We start from the raw sequence: 15,047 nt of genomic DNA on the forward strand, positions 1-15,047 counted from the left end.
TGGGAAGTGTACTTTCATGGAGAGCAACAGAACTTGATGTAGCTAGTTATTACAGCGAAGCACACACTTGATGCAGTGAGAGAAACTAATCTTACCAACCTTCTAAAAGACCCAGTGAATCAACTTACCTTCAGCTCCCTCTATTTTTCCTTCCATTTGTGTTTGCTTACATTTTAAATACTTGAAGGCTGAAACTACATTTTAGTGACTGCATGCAAGCTCCATAATTTATGTGGATAGACATTGGCTGGTGATGCTTTAATTTAAGTTATTAATAAACATTAGATAAAACTGGATATTCAGTTTTTGATTAAAGGTGTAATATAAAGTCCAAGTGCATGCAATACCAATTTAGTAGTACCTCTGTAATGAATTTTCTGTCTTATTTTCTCCCTTTAGTCCATGCAAGTAGTAAGGATTTTGGAAATATCTGCTTTAACTAAATGCATTACTTCATTCTCTACTTGCACACACAGAAATGAAATATTACAGGTTGGTTGTTTCAAACCTGATTGTTCTGGAAGTCATAATCCAAAGAATATTGTATTTTTCCTAGCTTCTCGACTTCCTTGGCTTCTTCCTTCTCTTCCCCATCAGTCAGCCCAGTCTCAGCATCATCATCCTTAAGAGCCTAGAAAGAAGAAATGTAATATTCATAAATGAGGCAAACCGTTAAGTAGCAGTTTAAAATAGACACGATCCTCAAATCTATTTTAGAGCCATTAAAAGCAAGCAAAACAGCAGAAATTCAAATATGCAGTTTTCATATATATCTCTACTTTCTGAGTTGCTCAATAAGATGTTATAAATCAGCAAGCAAGCAATGGAAGTAGGAAGAAAGCTCCTTGGACTATAACAAGCAAGGATTGCTATAAAACCTGCAAGTAGAAACAAAATATCATCTTGATGTGGAGAGATAGTTCTTCTGGGCTCAGACTGGCTCTTAAAGAGGCACAAGGAGGCAAACATGCTATTAAATAAGCCAAGTCACGCATTCATTCAATTTAAGAATCTTGGCAATATCAAACCTGGTTGTACATGCTGTGCATTGTTTGCATTTGGCAACACATTTCTGTAGGACTACTGTGATAAAGAGCATGTGCTGTGGATGAGCTCTTTCTACAATCATATGCCAAACATTTTTCATGTTTTTTAGAATGAATATGGAAGCAAAGTTTCCACCATGCCATTAGCAAATGCATGTTCCTCCTTTTCCCTCCCTCCCGAGACCAATTTCCTTTTTATTCATTCTCGCAATAAAGCTTGGCTGAACCAAATTGATTGCAAGTTGATTTTAGTTTGCGTAGAAAGAAACACAAAAATAAAGAAATACAGTACTGCTTGCAAGCTTTGTCTATTGCATATAACCTATTTTTTAAAGGACACAGCAGTTATCTTAAATTTTATACATAATTAAAATACTAAATGATGTAATTTTTTTCCTGTACCAGAAAGCAGAGGTATTTTCACTGTGTAAAAGGTAATTCATACAATTATTAAACCATATGAACTATGTAGATCTTATTCTGGCAGATTCTTTCCTAGGTAAGAAGTGAAAATTAGACAAAAGTGATGAGGCAAATAGTGAAAAATTGTGGAAAATGTGAAAGTAAAGTTGAGAATGTGAAAATAAAGAATCAATACTGAGCATTCATCCAGAATTATTTAAATGTTACAGTAAACAGAGTACTTGTCTATAAGAGCCCTATCTGAATGAAGGTTCTTTCTGTATGAAGTTTCTGCTTGCACAGACAGACAAAGTGCCAGAATAAGATGTGTTCTTTGTTGCAATGCTATTTTTCTGCAATTGTGGTTTTTTGTGTTGTAGGAAACCTTCAGCATTTCTTAACAATAGGTTGCTGCTGGAGCTCTCTGAAAAGGTAGCAAGGCTAGAGAGTAGCTGTGTACACAGCTATAGTGGTTAGGGAAAGAAGAAACATGAAAGCATTAACATTCTCACTCAGTCTTGAATACAGTGAGGGCCATGCAACATTTTGTGGGTTTGGAAAGAAGGAAGATTCATCTCTGAAGTAGAAAATGTTCTTCTCCAGAAGCCAGATCTAAATAAAAAAGGTCAGACTCCAAACTGTATGATACTAAGCAATTATTTCTCTACTTTTGAAATTAGCTAGAAATTCTGTTGGCATAGCTCAAATGAAACCAATCCAACAGCTTTGATTTTTGTGAGCTGAGGAGCTGGGTCTCATGTAAATATCTGCATGCTAGTGAATGATGGCCTCTCTACTCGAAACATAAATTACATTTTACCTGGATGAGATTGGGGGGAAAGGTCAGTGATAGACAGAATCACCTGTGACAACTGGAAGAATAGTATTTTTTATACTAAACCATTTCTATTTGGAAGGGCTGAACTGCCTGAAATGAAATTTGGTTTGAGACATTTTATCACTGAGCTCTTAGTAAGTTCCCTGACTGTAGCACAACATTTTTGTTGGTACAACAAGAAGTATGACACTTGAAAACTGATAGGCTCTCTGGCAGACCATACATGTGATTTTCAGGATATGGAGTGATATGATTATGCCAAACACTCTTGCTTTTGGTAATAAAAATAAGCTTAATGTTTTGTGGTCATAAAAAAAGATGTGACTCAATCCATCTGATGCAACCAGGTTTATTTGAGCCTGGAAACAACAGGAAAAAACAGGAAGTCAGAGTGGGATGTTAACTCCAAGATCCACTGCTCTGAATCATCCCTGTATGGTCCTAAAAGAGGACTCCATGATAGAAGTGTGACATACAGCTCCAGTATATTATTGTTTCTGGGACAAGTACTGGCCTTTCTGCTTTTCCACTTGCTTTTGACCTGGATTTTCTTTGAGAGGAAATATCCTATGGCCATTCCCCAGGGAGAAAAGTGAGAAGGCAAAAAGAACATTATTTGCTAATTTTCAAGTCAGAGGAATTTGTAAACAGTCCATCAAGGCAATAGCTATATATCCATACTTTCTCTGGGAAAACTGCATTCTCTTCTGCAAAGCTGTTCAGTCCAGATGACAGAGCTGTGGGTAGCTCAGTGTGAAAAAAAAAGTTCTTACTGTGACTACAGAAAATATAATGGGAAGCTAACATCTCTCTTGCAAGGGAGTTTTGAAGTGCAGGCAGGAAACACTGTATGCTTAAGAAACTCTCTCCACAGGTTATGAGAAGCCTACTGGAAAGGTGAAAGCTATTTCCATGAGAGATGGAAAACATTGTACCTTACTGACATCAGCTGAGGAGCTACATGATTCTTCTTGACCTTGACTCAGAAACACTGAACCACTAAGAAAAAACACTGAGAAAGAAATAGTGCTTTTATATGGACAAGTTTGTGGCACTGGGGGAGGAAAAAAAATATCTCTAAAGCAGTCTGTAAATAATAGTTTTTACTGTTAAGAGAGGAATTTGCTTTCAAACTAGAGGCTAATGCTTCAGGAAGAAGCTGAGTGAAAAGAAGCACCAAAGCTTCTCATGTTTGATTTAGCTGCTGAGTTCCAAAGAAGAAAAATACTTGGTTTGCTTCAAAGTACTTGAAACACCCCACAGGGATTTTAATTTTGTATTGAGATTCTCTGAAAGATCAATATTTAAAGAAATACTACTACAACCCTCAATTTATATCATACTGCATCACACTGTATTGAATCTTACAATTGCATTGCTACAATCAATTAAAAGAAGCAGCTATATTTTAGTTTTTTAATAAAAAAATAAAGTTTTTAATTATAAGCAAGTTTTTTCATCAAGCCTTTGCAACTGATAAACCATAACCAGAAAGATTGGATTTAGATGCTGAGCAATGTAAGCCCTGCCTTCTCTACAATTTTCTTTAACTTCATGAATTTTAAATGTTTTTTTCTGTGAAGTATGCAACATGGAAATGCATAATTACATTGTGCTGGAGACTGGATTCATCTTTTCTAATTTGAGCTGACCATGAATTTTACTCAAGCAGTTTCTTTATTTCTGTATTACATATGCAGAAACACATAACAGTAAAACATCTACATCCTCTCAAATGCATGTAAGTACCTGAAAAATAGGCTTATATGTAAATAGGTGTAGGAATGTAGCAAAAAAGAGTTAATCCAGCACAAAGATTTCAAGGTGATACATCTGTGTCTACTGAAATCAGAACCACTACTCTGCAGTAGTTCTTACAACAAAAAGACCTAAATTACAACAATTTGAGATCCACTGTTCAATCTGCTGGTTGCATCTTCACTTTCATAATGTTATTGAGAGTGGTTTTGCAGCCTCCTCTTTTCTTCTGAGATGTTAAAGAAAATGCCTAGTTTTCAATTCTTTTGAAACTCCACACCCTGTAGTGGTTTTTTACACTTCCTAGGTTTTTTCTCCCTCTCATTCCCCTAGCTGACAAAAGCCTCTCTCCGGTGCCATTGCACCCCGACACTGCAAACATCCCTTGCTTTCAGCTCAGGTCCACCAAAACCCCTGCACCTTGTCACTAGGCTTGCCCCACTACTATCAACCATGAACCACAAAAGAGATTCTGGGGCTTTAAACAACTTTACTTTAATTCCTCCCCAAGCTGTATGTAAAAAATGAGAGTGTCTGCAAGGGCAGCTGCCCTGCTGGTTGTCTCCAGACTCCTCATGTGCAGAAGCTTCAGGGAAGCGAAGTGGTAGGAGACTCATGTAACAAAGCAGCTGGGGGAGCACGTGTGCTGCCTTGCCTCTGTACTGAGAGGCAGAGGCCACAGTCATGACTGAGTCACGTCTTGTTAATGACTAGTTTATGTTGCAAACAATTTAAAATGCAAAGTGTCTTGCACTTCTGTACATAAAGAAATGCTTTCACTAACAGAGGTTTTAGGGTTCCTTCTGTTTATGGGGTGGCCTACAGCCTCACTTTTAAGGAAACAAGTTACCATTAAGCAAGAAGGAGAGACATTGAGAAGAAAAACAAAACACTGACTGCAGCCTTTGTAGGCTGTGCACTGCATGGTGCATGCTCCTATCCTGATTTCCATCCCCACCTGCCACTCTATCATTTCTTTTGGAATGGTGAAGGAAATATTGTTTTAATATTTGAATGATGCCCAGTCCTCAGGCTTGTGCAATGCCTGGTGAGCTGGAAAAAGGAAACAGTAAGATTTTGTAGCAAGAATGTTCTGTGCCATGTCCAACAATGAATTTATTGGAAAGGCAATTTTTCCTCCACAACTAGAAATGACTGCTTTTCCACTAATGGTGGTACACCTCTTATCATTATCTTTCCCATTCAAGAACACCATAATTCTGATCTGGCCAATTTTTATCCCAAGAGAAAACAAAAGCCTTTAAAAATTCCCATCTGGTTCCCTATCACAAAGCAGACAAGCCTGCAATTGTAACATGTTCTCTATCACAGTCTCTCAGAAGGAAAGGCAATATTTCATTCATTCAGCATCTGCTTTCTCTCCATGAATTAATTTAAAGAGCATGTTGTGCCTGGGTTTCCAGTGGCTGTGACAGGCTTTGGTCATTGTGAAATCTACTTTGCCATTACTGCTCTAAGAATGTTGGCCTCACATACCAGCAGTGGGCCACACTGATGCACACAATGAAAAAAACCCTGCTGGGTTCAGCATGCAATGCCCTGACTTGCTTGATTACTCCCTTGCTTGTTATTCAGCTTTTAAATGGTCTTCGTTGGGTTATTCAAAAGGTTTTCTTTCTTTAGGAGCTCTATGACATGAGGTCATCATGTTCAGCTTAAGCATTTGCTGAATTGTTTGGGTACCAAAATACCAACTTAATCTGGTGCAACAGAAAAATACAGAAAATGCTGCAGGTGTTCAGCGTCAAATATGAATACATTCATTTCAGTTGGAGCTGTTAAGCTCACAAATCAATCTGGTTTTGATGTTTTATAAACTCCTATAGCCAGTGTTTATAGGCTGAAAAAAGATGAAGCTGATCTCAGACCTGGGAGCCTATTTTGGAAGTTCACCCCGTGGGTCAGGGTCTGCTTTGGAAGCAGGGCCCATATGTGTGTGAGGCAAAAGTAGCAGGCACTCCTGTAAGCACGCTGCTGGCTCTGCCCCACCTGCCATATGGCAGCAGCGCTCGCCTGCACCAGCAGCAGGCTGTGAGTGGGAGGCAGCTCAGGCTGCTTGGCCAGAGCATGCTGCTCCAGCAATTGTTCTGCATCCTCCCCAAATTAATGGCACTGGGCCAGGTGGAAGCATGCTTTGGGACAGAGCTGGCTCCTTGACCTGGGAGGACCACTCAGAGTACTACATTTATTTGTGTTTGGAAAAATCTGTCATACTATATAATTAGGACTACATGTATTTGATAGTGAAAATTAACCTAAATATAGCCAGACATTATTTACTGAGTGCCACTTTGATCTATGGAGAAAAAGTTGGCACAGACCTGTTCCACTGGCTTAGTTCCTTAAAAAGAGATAAGATGATTGTCTGACCATCTTTTAAATAGGACTTGTACCCGACATTCTCATGTTTGAAGGCTGTCTGCTATTTATATTTGTAAAGAGTAAATACCCTTGCTTAAAAAGAAAATTATTAAATATTCCCAAATATTTATTTTTTATTTTAATGTTTTAAAAACATATACCTCATTAATATGAACTGCTGGTCTTGTTTTTTTATGCATACCCATTAATTTCAGACATAGTGTAGGAGTTTAGCTCTCCGTACAGTCTGTGGATATAGGTAAATGTCTTCAGAGTCTGATTCAAGTAATTTAATTTAAGGACTAATTACATACTTCCTAAATGCCACTCATTAGGAACTTGCAGACTCTGGTCTTGAATAAAGAACATCAATTTGGTCTGTTAATCAAGAAAATGCAAAAAACATCCTTGAAAATGGAAGCTTCCAGTAGTAAGACCTTCACTACAGAAAACAAGACATGTAAAAGAATGAGTAGGATCTGCATCTTCATATACACCTAACAGTACAGTAGGTTACAATAGAAGAGACAAATTAATTACTTTACAGAAAAGAAATAGTTTAACAAAGGAGGAAAACAAACTCAGGAAGCATGCAAAGCAGGGTCCTATGTTTTCTTGGGAGTCACTGAGAGGAAGAGACAGGAATGCAAATAAGCCGTCTTGTGTCTCACAGCTATTGCTTCCATATTTTCAGGCTTCTGAAATCTAATATAAATCTAAATTTCAAAAGAGTTTTACAGAAAACCTATTTGCAGAACACAAACATTCATCTATAACATTTTATCTTCATAAACATTTTATTCACATTTTTCAGGAAGTTTTATGCACACTGCACAGTTGTCTTTGAGGCAGTTGAAAAAGCAGGACTCTGGTCAAGGCTGAGATTGAATTAATGTACAAACAGAACTCAGTCAATCCATTTCCACTGCCACAGTAAACTTATTTGGCTTGTTTTCTATAAAGACTCATTCCCAGTGTTTCTGACTAACCCTCTGCAGCTGCTCTGCAGCACATCATCTTTCTGAGTGTGAATTAGGATGTCTCACTGCACTGTGGATGAGCCACAGTGAGCATTAAAGTCACCGTGTGCTGAAGATGACAACAAGTGGGGACTGGCATGCTGACAGCAAGTCAGGTAGCAGCACTGTGGAATAAACACCTCACTATTCTCTAGGCATCCAACTGGAAAAAGAAGCAAGCACGTAACCAAATACTGCAGAAGAAAAGACCACTGCCAGCAACAGAGCTCCTGTCCCTAACAAAGATCCTCTTGGATTTTTTTCTGGCAATAAAGGCTTGAGTTGCTTCAAATGAAATCCAGGCTCTCTAGATGTCAGTGTGGATTATCCTGACTTCATTTGGGCTATTGTCTTCATGCTGCAAGGTCAATGCACTCTACTTAGGAATATTCAGGGCACCTAACACTGAAAATCTTGTTCCTTCAGTATTTTGTCTACATGAGGGCAAGAGTGTTGGATGATCAACAGCTAGAACTGTAGGGTGAATCAGTCTAAAACAACCATCGTATGTTGGAGATTGGCCGGGTCCAATTGCAGCTCTCACCGTCCTGTCACCTTACAACACCTGCTATTCAGAGAGGAACATTAATCAGAATATTCTAAGTTAGTATATAACCCCAATGTAAAAGGAAGACCCATGTAAGGGAAAAACAAACGTACAGAGAAGTCAAGTGGCTGACTGAAGGACACAGTAATTCAGTAGCAGAGCCAAGAATATACTACTCATACTCCAGGCTGTATACATACACCTAATACCAAATCTCCTGTTTCACCTAACACACACATTGTAAGCAAAAAAATTCTTTACTAGTTACAGTGTTTTAGCCTGATGAAATTATTAATTCTCCTTTTCTACAAATGCTTTCTGACCTCATAAAATGTTCAGACCACAACAATTATTATCCGAGTAACAGGGCTAAATCTTAGTAAGTTCTCAGTGGTGCTGTTCATGAATGATTATGTCTATTCCTTTTCTTAGCCCACAGGCTGAGTTTAATCAAGAATTTTGCTGTACCAACGCATTAAATCCAGACATAATAAATCTGCAGCTATTACACCATCTCTGAAGCAGAGTCTTCAGGGCCTTTTTTTTTGCCCCTCAAAGAAAAAAAGTAGTGGGAGCCACCAGGGGCATGAGTAGAGATTGAAAGTTATGAAGATGAAAACCATGATGGGAAAATCTCATGAAAACACTAGTGCCAGCTGTCACTAGGTTGCACCAACAGAAATCTGTACTAAGACCACTTAAAAAACTTTGGTATGGAACACTAAGAATTTAATGCCTGAGCACTGTATTGAGATGATGTGAGAGCCCACAGCAATTTTCATGAGGTAGCAGTCAATTTAGCAACACTTAGAAACTAAGACATTAAAAATACACATTACTTCTGTCTACTTTTGATATGGTGACATTTATACAAAAAGGAAATATAATTAGCAAGTTCTTTTTATGCGCCGATCAATTTTAAACTTGAGCTTTCTGGTACAGTTTGACTTAATATTTTAACTGTAGAAAGAATGACAACCTCTTTTCTGCTCTCCTCCAGCCTCCCCAAATATATATCCAACCAAAAAATACCCAATCAATTTAGTTCAGCCTCTTGATGTGTGTATCAAAGCTACTACATGTCCATCTCTGCTAAGGAGACAGAGCTGTCAGGAGACTATGCATGAGAGCTTAAGTCTAGGTGCGTCCAAATAGCAAAATAAACCTACCGCAAGTGACAATCCAGAACAGTCATGAGACACAACATTGACAAGGAGGACAGAGGAGGAAGAAATAAAAATTAAAACATCCACACACAAACATTAGTAGAAAACATGGAGAAATGACCTTTTTTTACAGGTGTACATTTATTAACAGTTCTGCCTTCCCTAGAAGGAATCTAATCCTCCCAGTGGCCTTTGGTAGAGCTGTATACTCGACTTGAAAAAGTAAGCCTTGTCTGCAATGGAAACAGGTCTCAAGACTGAAAATCTAATCTTATTTTCAACTTATCTCCCATCCTACCAAAAAGATGTACCAAAAAGCTACATCTTTTGATAATCTTTATGAAAAGACAATTTCTCTTTTGAATTGTGTTTAGGGAAGTGGATATTTTGAAGCACAAATATTCTAAAAGAGACAAAAAATTTATTCCCCTTTCTGTAACATCTAGCTATCAATGTGTGACTTGAGCTGACTGTGACTCTATTTCAAAAGGATCTTCAACTATGCCAAGTTATATGGCACTATAATGATTTGCCATGGATAGGCATGAATAAAAGTAGTTCAGAAGTTCTCCTCAACAAAAAAATCCAGACTAAGATAAAAATTTTATTTCCAGGAACTGCTGCTTTCAGTTTACCAAATGGGACTCTCTTCCAACTTTGTGTGCCTGGGGAACTAGGATCCTGCAAGATGCCATGTGACCAGCAACTGCTATTATGCACTTTTAGCTGCAGGCAGAAGTAATTAGCACTTGCAGGTTCAGGCCTAACAGTGACTGAAGTAGGTTTTGCAGTTTTTCACAACATTAGTACTATATGTTGCCCTTTATAATGGCATTAGATTTACATCTTACTCTTCAACTACTTTTTTAACAATTTGCTTCTTTGAAGAGCTAAAAGGCATTCTTACTATTCCCCTTTCTGTTTTATGCCAGAGCCTCTAAAATGCTTCAATTCTCTTAACTGAAGTACACTACATTTAGCATTGCCTTGAGTTCAGCTAGGTATGTGAAAACCTGCACTGGTAAGCTGAGATTAACTGTTAGAATAAGAACCACATCATACAGGAAAAAATGACAGCCAAAATGTTGCATTAGGAATTAAGTTGGCAAAAGATACTGAATGCCAAGGACTTAAAATCTGTACACTGTCAGACTGCTAGAAATGAATTTAAGGTGTGAATTAAAGAAACTTTCAGCCTGGGTTTGAAATCCCAGACAGTGAGGAGAGGTAGCTGGAGAGTTGGTGATCTACTTATTAAAGGTCTGACATTTACATTAACTGTGAATCTACCCTCCTTAGGTTTAACTGTGCAAAACAAAACATGCTAGTTAAATCTCAAAATATATAGGCAAATGTAGGTTTAAATAACTATACCAAGTATTTTGAATGGAATAATCTTAAAATACCTATCTGTGCAACATTTCAAAGTTTGAGATCTTTTTGTAGACAAAAGATGCAGGCTTCAGCTTTTTATCAAATTTTCCCGTTAAAAAGATACAAATGGAGCTCAATATTAATAAAATAATGTATTTTTGCATTTCAAATACTTATTTTCCAAGAATCCATGGTCATTTATCCAGGTCCTAATGAATATAATTAAAAACACTTAATAATACATTGTAAATACAACAAAGGCCTTACATGATATGGAACAAATTCCACATAAATATCAATAAACAAATTGCACATTATTTATCCTATGACAAAGTATTAGGTTCATTATCATTAGCAGGACATAACAAAGTTCTCCAGAAATTTTTCCATGAGCATAATCAAAGCAGTTCTTCCAAATTATTCTGGGTTCAATGGGAGAGCTAGCTTACAGTAGCCTAGAATAAGCCAACAAGTGATGACCTGATTTTCCATACATTGAAGGGGAAATATCTCACAATTTCTTAATATTAATACCTCAGAACAAAGTCTATAAATACAGGGATGAATGCTAAATCAAAGTGCTTTAAGAGAAGGAGTTCATGTCACATTCATCATATGGAGAAAAAAACCAGCAGCATAATATCTTCTTCAAGAGAGAGCTCAAAATTTCTGCTCTGGTATTTCGTGAGCTCAGTCTCACTAATCTTTCTAACCTTGGGATACCTCCACCTACGTTAGTGATTTTGTGTACCGACAATGTTTTTCTCAGGTGTGAATTTGTCTTGTGTTGGTGCCACACACTCCAGTACAGCAGTGTGGCACACAAAGCACTGAAACTCCAGGAGGAACCAGGGTTAAAACTGCACACCAGGGCAGTATCTAAAGTACTCCACTTGCAATGGGGATGTAAGGGTCTCCAGCATTTGCTCTTTGTCATCTTCTCTCTGAAACTGAAACTGGAAGTAGCTTGGCTAGCTCTACACTTTTCCATTATTTTCCTCCCCTTATCTGTGCTCTTTTGGACTCCTCTTATGTGATCTATTGCAGCTGGTCATCAGACTTGTAAGGCTTCCTCACCCTCACCTCACTTCCTGATCCTGCTCTTCCCCTACTACACCCTACATGCCTGGAAAAGCATGCTAACCTGTTCCAGGACCCTTAAGACTGGCTGATGAGCCACACTGCTGGCTGTTCCCTCACTGAGCAGTGGCATTTCACCACTTGTTCTGCACTGGGCCATGGGCCTCTTTAGCTACCGTGCTTTAAGATTCTCTTCTTGGCTCTTGTCCCTGACCAGCTGGCCCTAGTTCTCGGGTTACCAGCTCTGACTTGTATTTCTGATCAACCTGCCTTCAGCTCAGCTTTCTTCTATGCTAGATCCCAACTTGTGAACTCATCTCCTTATTCCTGAACATGCTCTCTTTTTGACTGGGTTATCACTCCTGTACTGCTCTAGCTCAACTTCCCCAGGAGTCTTGGGAACACAGACTTGACTATGCAATTAAAGTTATTTACTTCTACTTATGAGGGTTTGCAAAGCAATTCTCTGAATTTCTCCAGTCCTTCCTTTTTGAAAAATCTAGCCCTCTGTCTTCTTAGCTAAGGAAATCTCTGAGCTTTGAGGACAAATAGATACTTTATGTTTATTTCCTCATTCTGCTGCTCATTCCAAACAGTTTGCTCCAGGAAGAGCAGTACTAAAATCCCATGAATAAAAAGCTTTGTTTTCTCTCAGGAAGGTATTAGTCGAGTCTGTGGCCCTTAGTATTAAGCCCTGCAACCTCTGCTTCTCTTCCACCAAGTAGATCTGAAGGACAAGCTCTTCTGCCCTTATAAAAATTATGCAGCTCTCAAAGGGCATTATATTAATCTTCTCAAAGTTACTCAGTTGACTTACAGCTCCAAGTATGGCCTGTTATCTTTAATCTTCTCCTCTCTAGAACAAAATGAATTCTCCAAACATCACTGTGTTGAATGTCCCTGTGGTTTTCCTTTTTCATTATTTCTCCCTGCTTCTGACTCTCATTTTAGCCTCTATACTATGGTTTCCTTCTCAGCTGAACTTTTGTGTAAAAAGAAATTTAGAGTTCACAACTACTTTTCTTTATCATGTAATCTCAGAAATCCTACTAGTAAGATATATAAAGATACATAAACATTGGCCCTGAAAAAAGTACAGTAAAAATTGCACACAGTAGCTCCATTTTTGAAGCAAGCAGGACACCCTTGATAAACTCACCCCTTAAGGATGAGTCACTAAATGCCCGCTCATGTGTTTTTAGCAGAGCAGGGAAATTGGCTGGCTGCTTCATCAGTGATGCCACACCCAGGCTCATCCCTTGTGATACCACTGAGAAGATGTTGTCAATCAGTCCACTCTTCACAGAGCTACTACTGAGACAACAAGCACAGCTTTTTCTAGACACATCAAACAGAAACCTTCAAATGCAACCCAAAAGTTCAAGAAACGGAGAGTTACTTTACCTGGTCTTTCATGCTTTTCCCTAAATCTTTAACATCTTTCATGTTAATAGCATTCTTCCCTCCCTTCTCCTTTCCCTTCTTCTTGTTCTTCTTTTTGAACAAGCATTTCTTACAGAGACAAAAGCAGCAGGTGAGGATTAATAGGACTGCAACTATGGCTATGGCTATTAAGGCCCAAGGTGGCACTGGAAGAGAAAAAGACACACACACAAAAAGAAGGTGGTAAACTGTTAGTAGGGTTAAATTTAGAAACAAGCACATTTCTCTCACAGCTAAGCCTTTTTCAATGAAAATGCCTGGCAGAAATACCTGACATCCTTTCTAAAATATGCTGTCATCATTTATATATTTCTCCCAACTGAGCATTTGCCCATACAAAGCCAATTTAACACATCTATCTATATACAAGCCTGGTGACACATATCAAACTCACCTGCAGCTATTTTGATTCATCAACCATCTGAAAAGAGTATATCCAAAATATTTACTCTGTGCAATCTGTAAAATGCTCGGCACATTTAAGCAATTACTTATTTCTTTCTTTAATCATCTCCCCAACCCACCTGGCATTGTGGCTGAATCGGGTGGAAGTGACTGGAAATTTCCCTTTTCTGGAATGGTGTCTGATCCAAGCAGTCAGTTCTAATGAACAGCCCTTTTCCTCTGCCCACTGCTGCACTTGACAGATTCGCAGATTCCTGGCAATAGCTGCAGGTCAAGGTCACCAGTGCAGACAGACCAAGGACAGAGGGCTGTCCAATCCACGGGCATTTGCCCTAGCTGGCATCATGCCCTAAACACTAGCAAAGTTTCAGCTGTATTCTCACCTATACTCTCCTATAAACAAAAGATTGTGCTACATTTTTTCATTAAGTTCAGGCTGCAGGACATGGCTGAAGCATGAATAAATAAGAGAACACTTACTAGCATAAAATGTTCCTGTAAAAGATCAGAATTTTCGGAAAAAAGCAATTAAGATGACACTTAAACACAAGTACTCCAGAAGGCAATTATCTTCACACAAATCAGCTTTAATGACTACTGATTCCCACATTTAAGCAGAACACCTGACAAAATTTTAAATCTTCTAAACTGTCATTTTCTAAAATCTTGAAATGTACTCAGTTGGTCTGCAAGATACTCAGTACATTACCTAAAGGTCTCTAATATGATACAGAGCTACAGAGCAAAGCCAAAAAGTGAATCAAATTTGACATGTTGACGTCAGTGAATCACAAAAGGGAATGGATGGTATAAATAGAGAAAATTAATTGCCTAAAGGAGCTAAGAGGAGTGCAAGGCATAGTCACCGGAACTTCCACTACAAATTGCCAGTTCAGGAAGATGACAGAGCATCTACACCTTCCTTACTCTATATTTAATGAACTTATTTTCTAACTTTCATTCAAACGATGCTAATGGCAGATAAAAACCAAGGAGAATAGTTCAATATTTCTGTAATATTTTTGTGCCTCCAATTGTTCATTAAATGCAGCTGCTATAAAAGGAAAGCTGTACCATATGTAGAACAAATGAGAACTGATTACTAAACAAAAATTGTAAGACACAAATGGTGAACAGATTAGCAGCTGTTTATGGGATATATTTTATGAAGTTGGCAGCAGCAATTCTGCAGTTAAAGTTGCATTAGATCTGCACTTATCACTACTTAAAATCTGTATTTCATGCATTAGTATTTAATTTTGTTTTCAAATCTGGTGTAGTACCATTTTGTAGCACAACTGACGCTTTTACATTTTTTTTTCACCCAGCACTCAGAAATGTAAACCCATCATCTTTCACAAGAACTATGTCCTCTACTCAAATTCTAAACTTCACATGTACTTAGTCTGAAACAGCATTTACATAACACTGTATCTAAGATAATCCACAGGAGTGATGATAAAAGGAAATGAATGATGCACTCAGATTTATCAGCTTTTTGTTTCACTGATTTGTCTGCAGTGCCTGAAGCATGAATATGGGGAGTAGCAACAATATGGGATGGGGTTCTGCCAGGAGGATGCCACT

General features: G+C 38.2%; 1 protein-coding gene across 4 annotated transcripts in view; it reads right to left on the reverse strand.

Moving 5' to 3' along the window:
* Positions 1-15,047, reverse strand: part of SYT1 (synaptotagmin 1) — a 335,078-nt gene that overhangs the window by 76,289 nt on the left and 243,742 nt on the right. For 3 of the 4 annotated variants that reach the window (XM_071423366.1, XM_071423364.1, XM_071423365.1), the window contains 2 exons: positions 13,017-13,201; positions 509-631 (listed from right to left, as the gene is read on the reverse strand). In XM_071423366.1, coding sequence (XP_071279467.1) covers positions 509-631; positions 13,017-13,201 — 308 coding nt within the window. The remainder of the gene's footprint in view (positions 1-508; positions 632-13,016; positions 13,202-15,047) is intronic. The other variant, XM_071423367.1, reaches the window with a different exon arrangement.

Source organism: Agelaius tricolor, unplaced genomic scaffold, assembly GCF_023055355.1.
Source record: "Agelaius tricolor isolate 1412-34295 unplaced genomic scaffold, bAgeTri1.0.p SCAF_3, whole genome shotgun sequence".
NCBI classification, from domain to species: Eukaryota; Metazoa; Chordata; class Aves; order Passeriformes; family Icteridae; genus Agelaius; species Agelaius tricolor.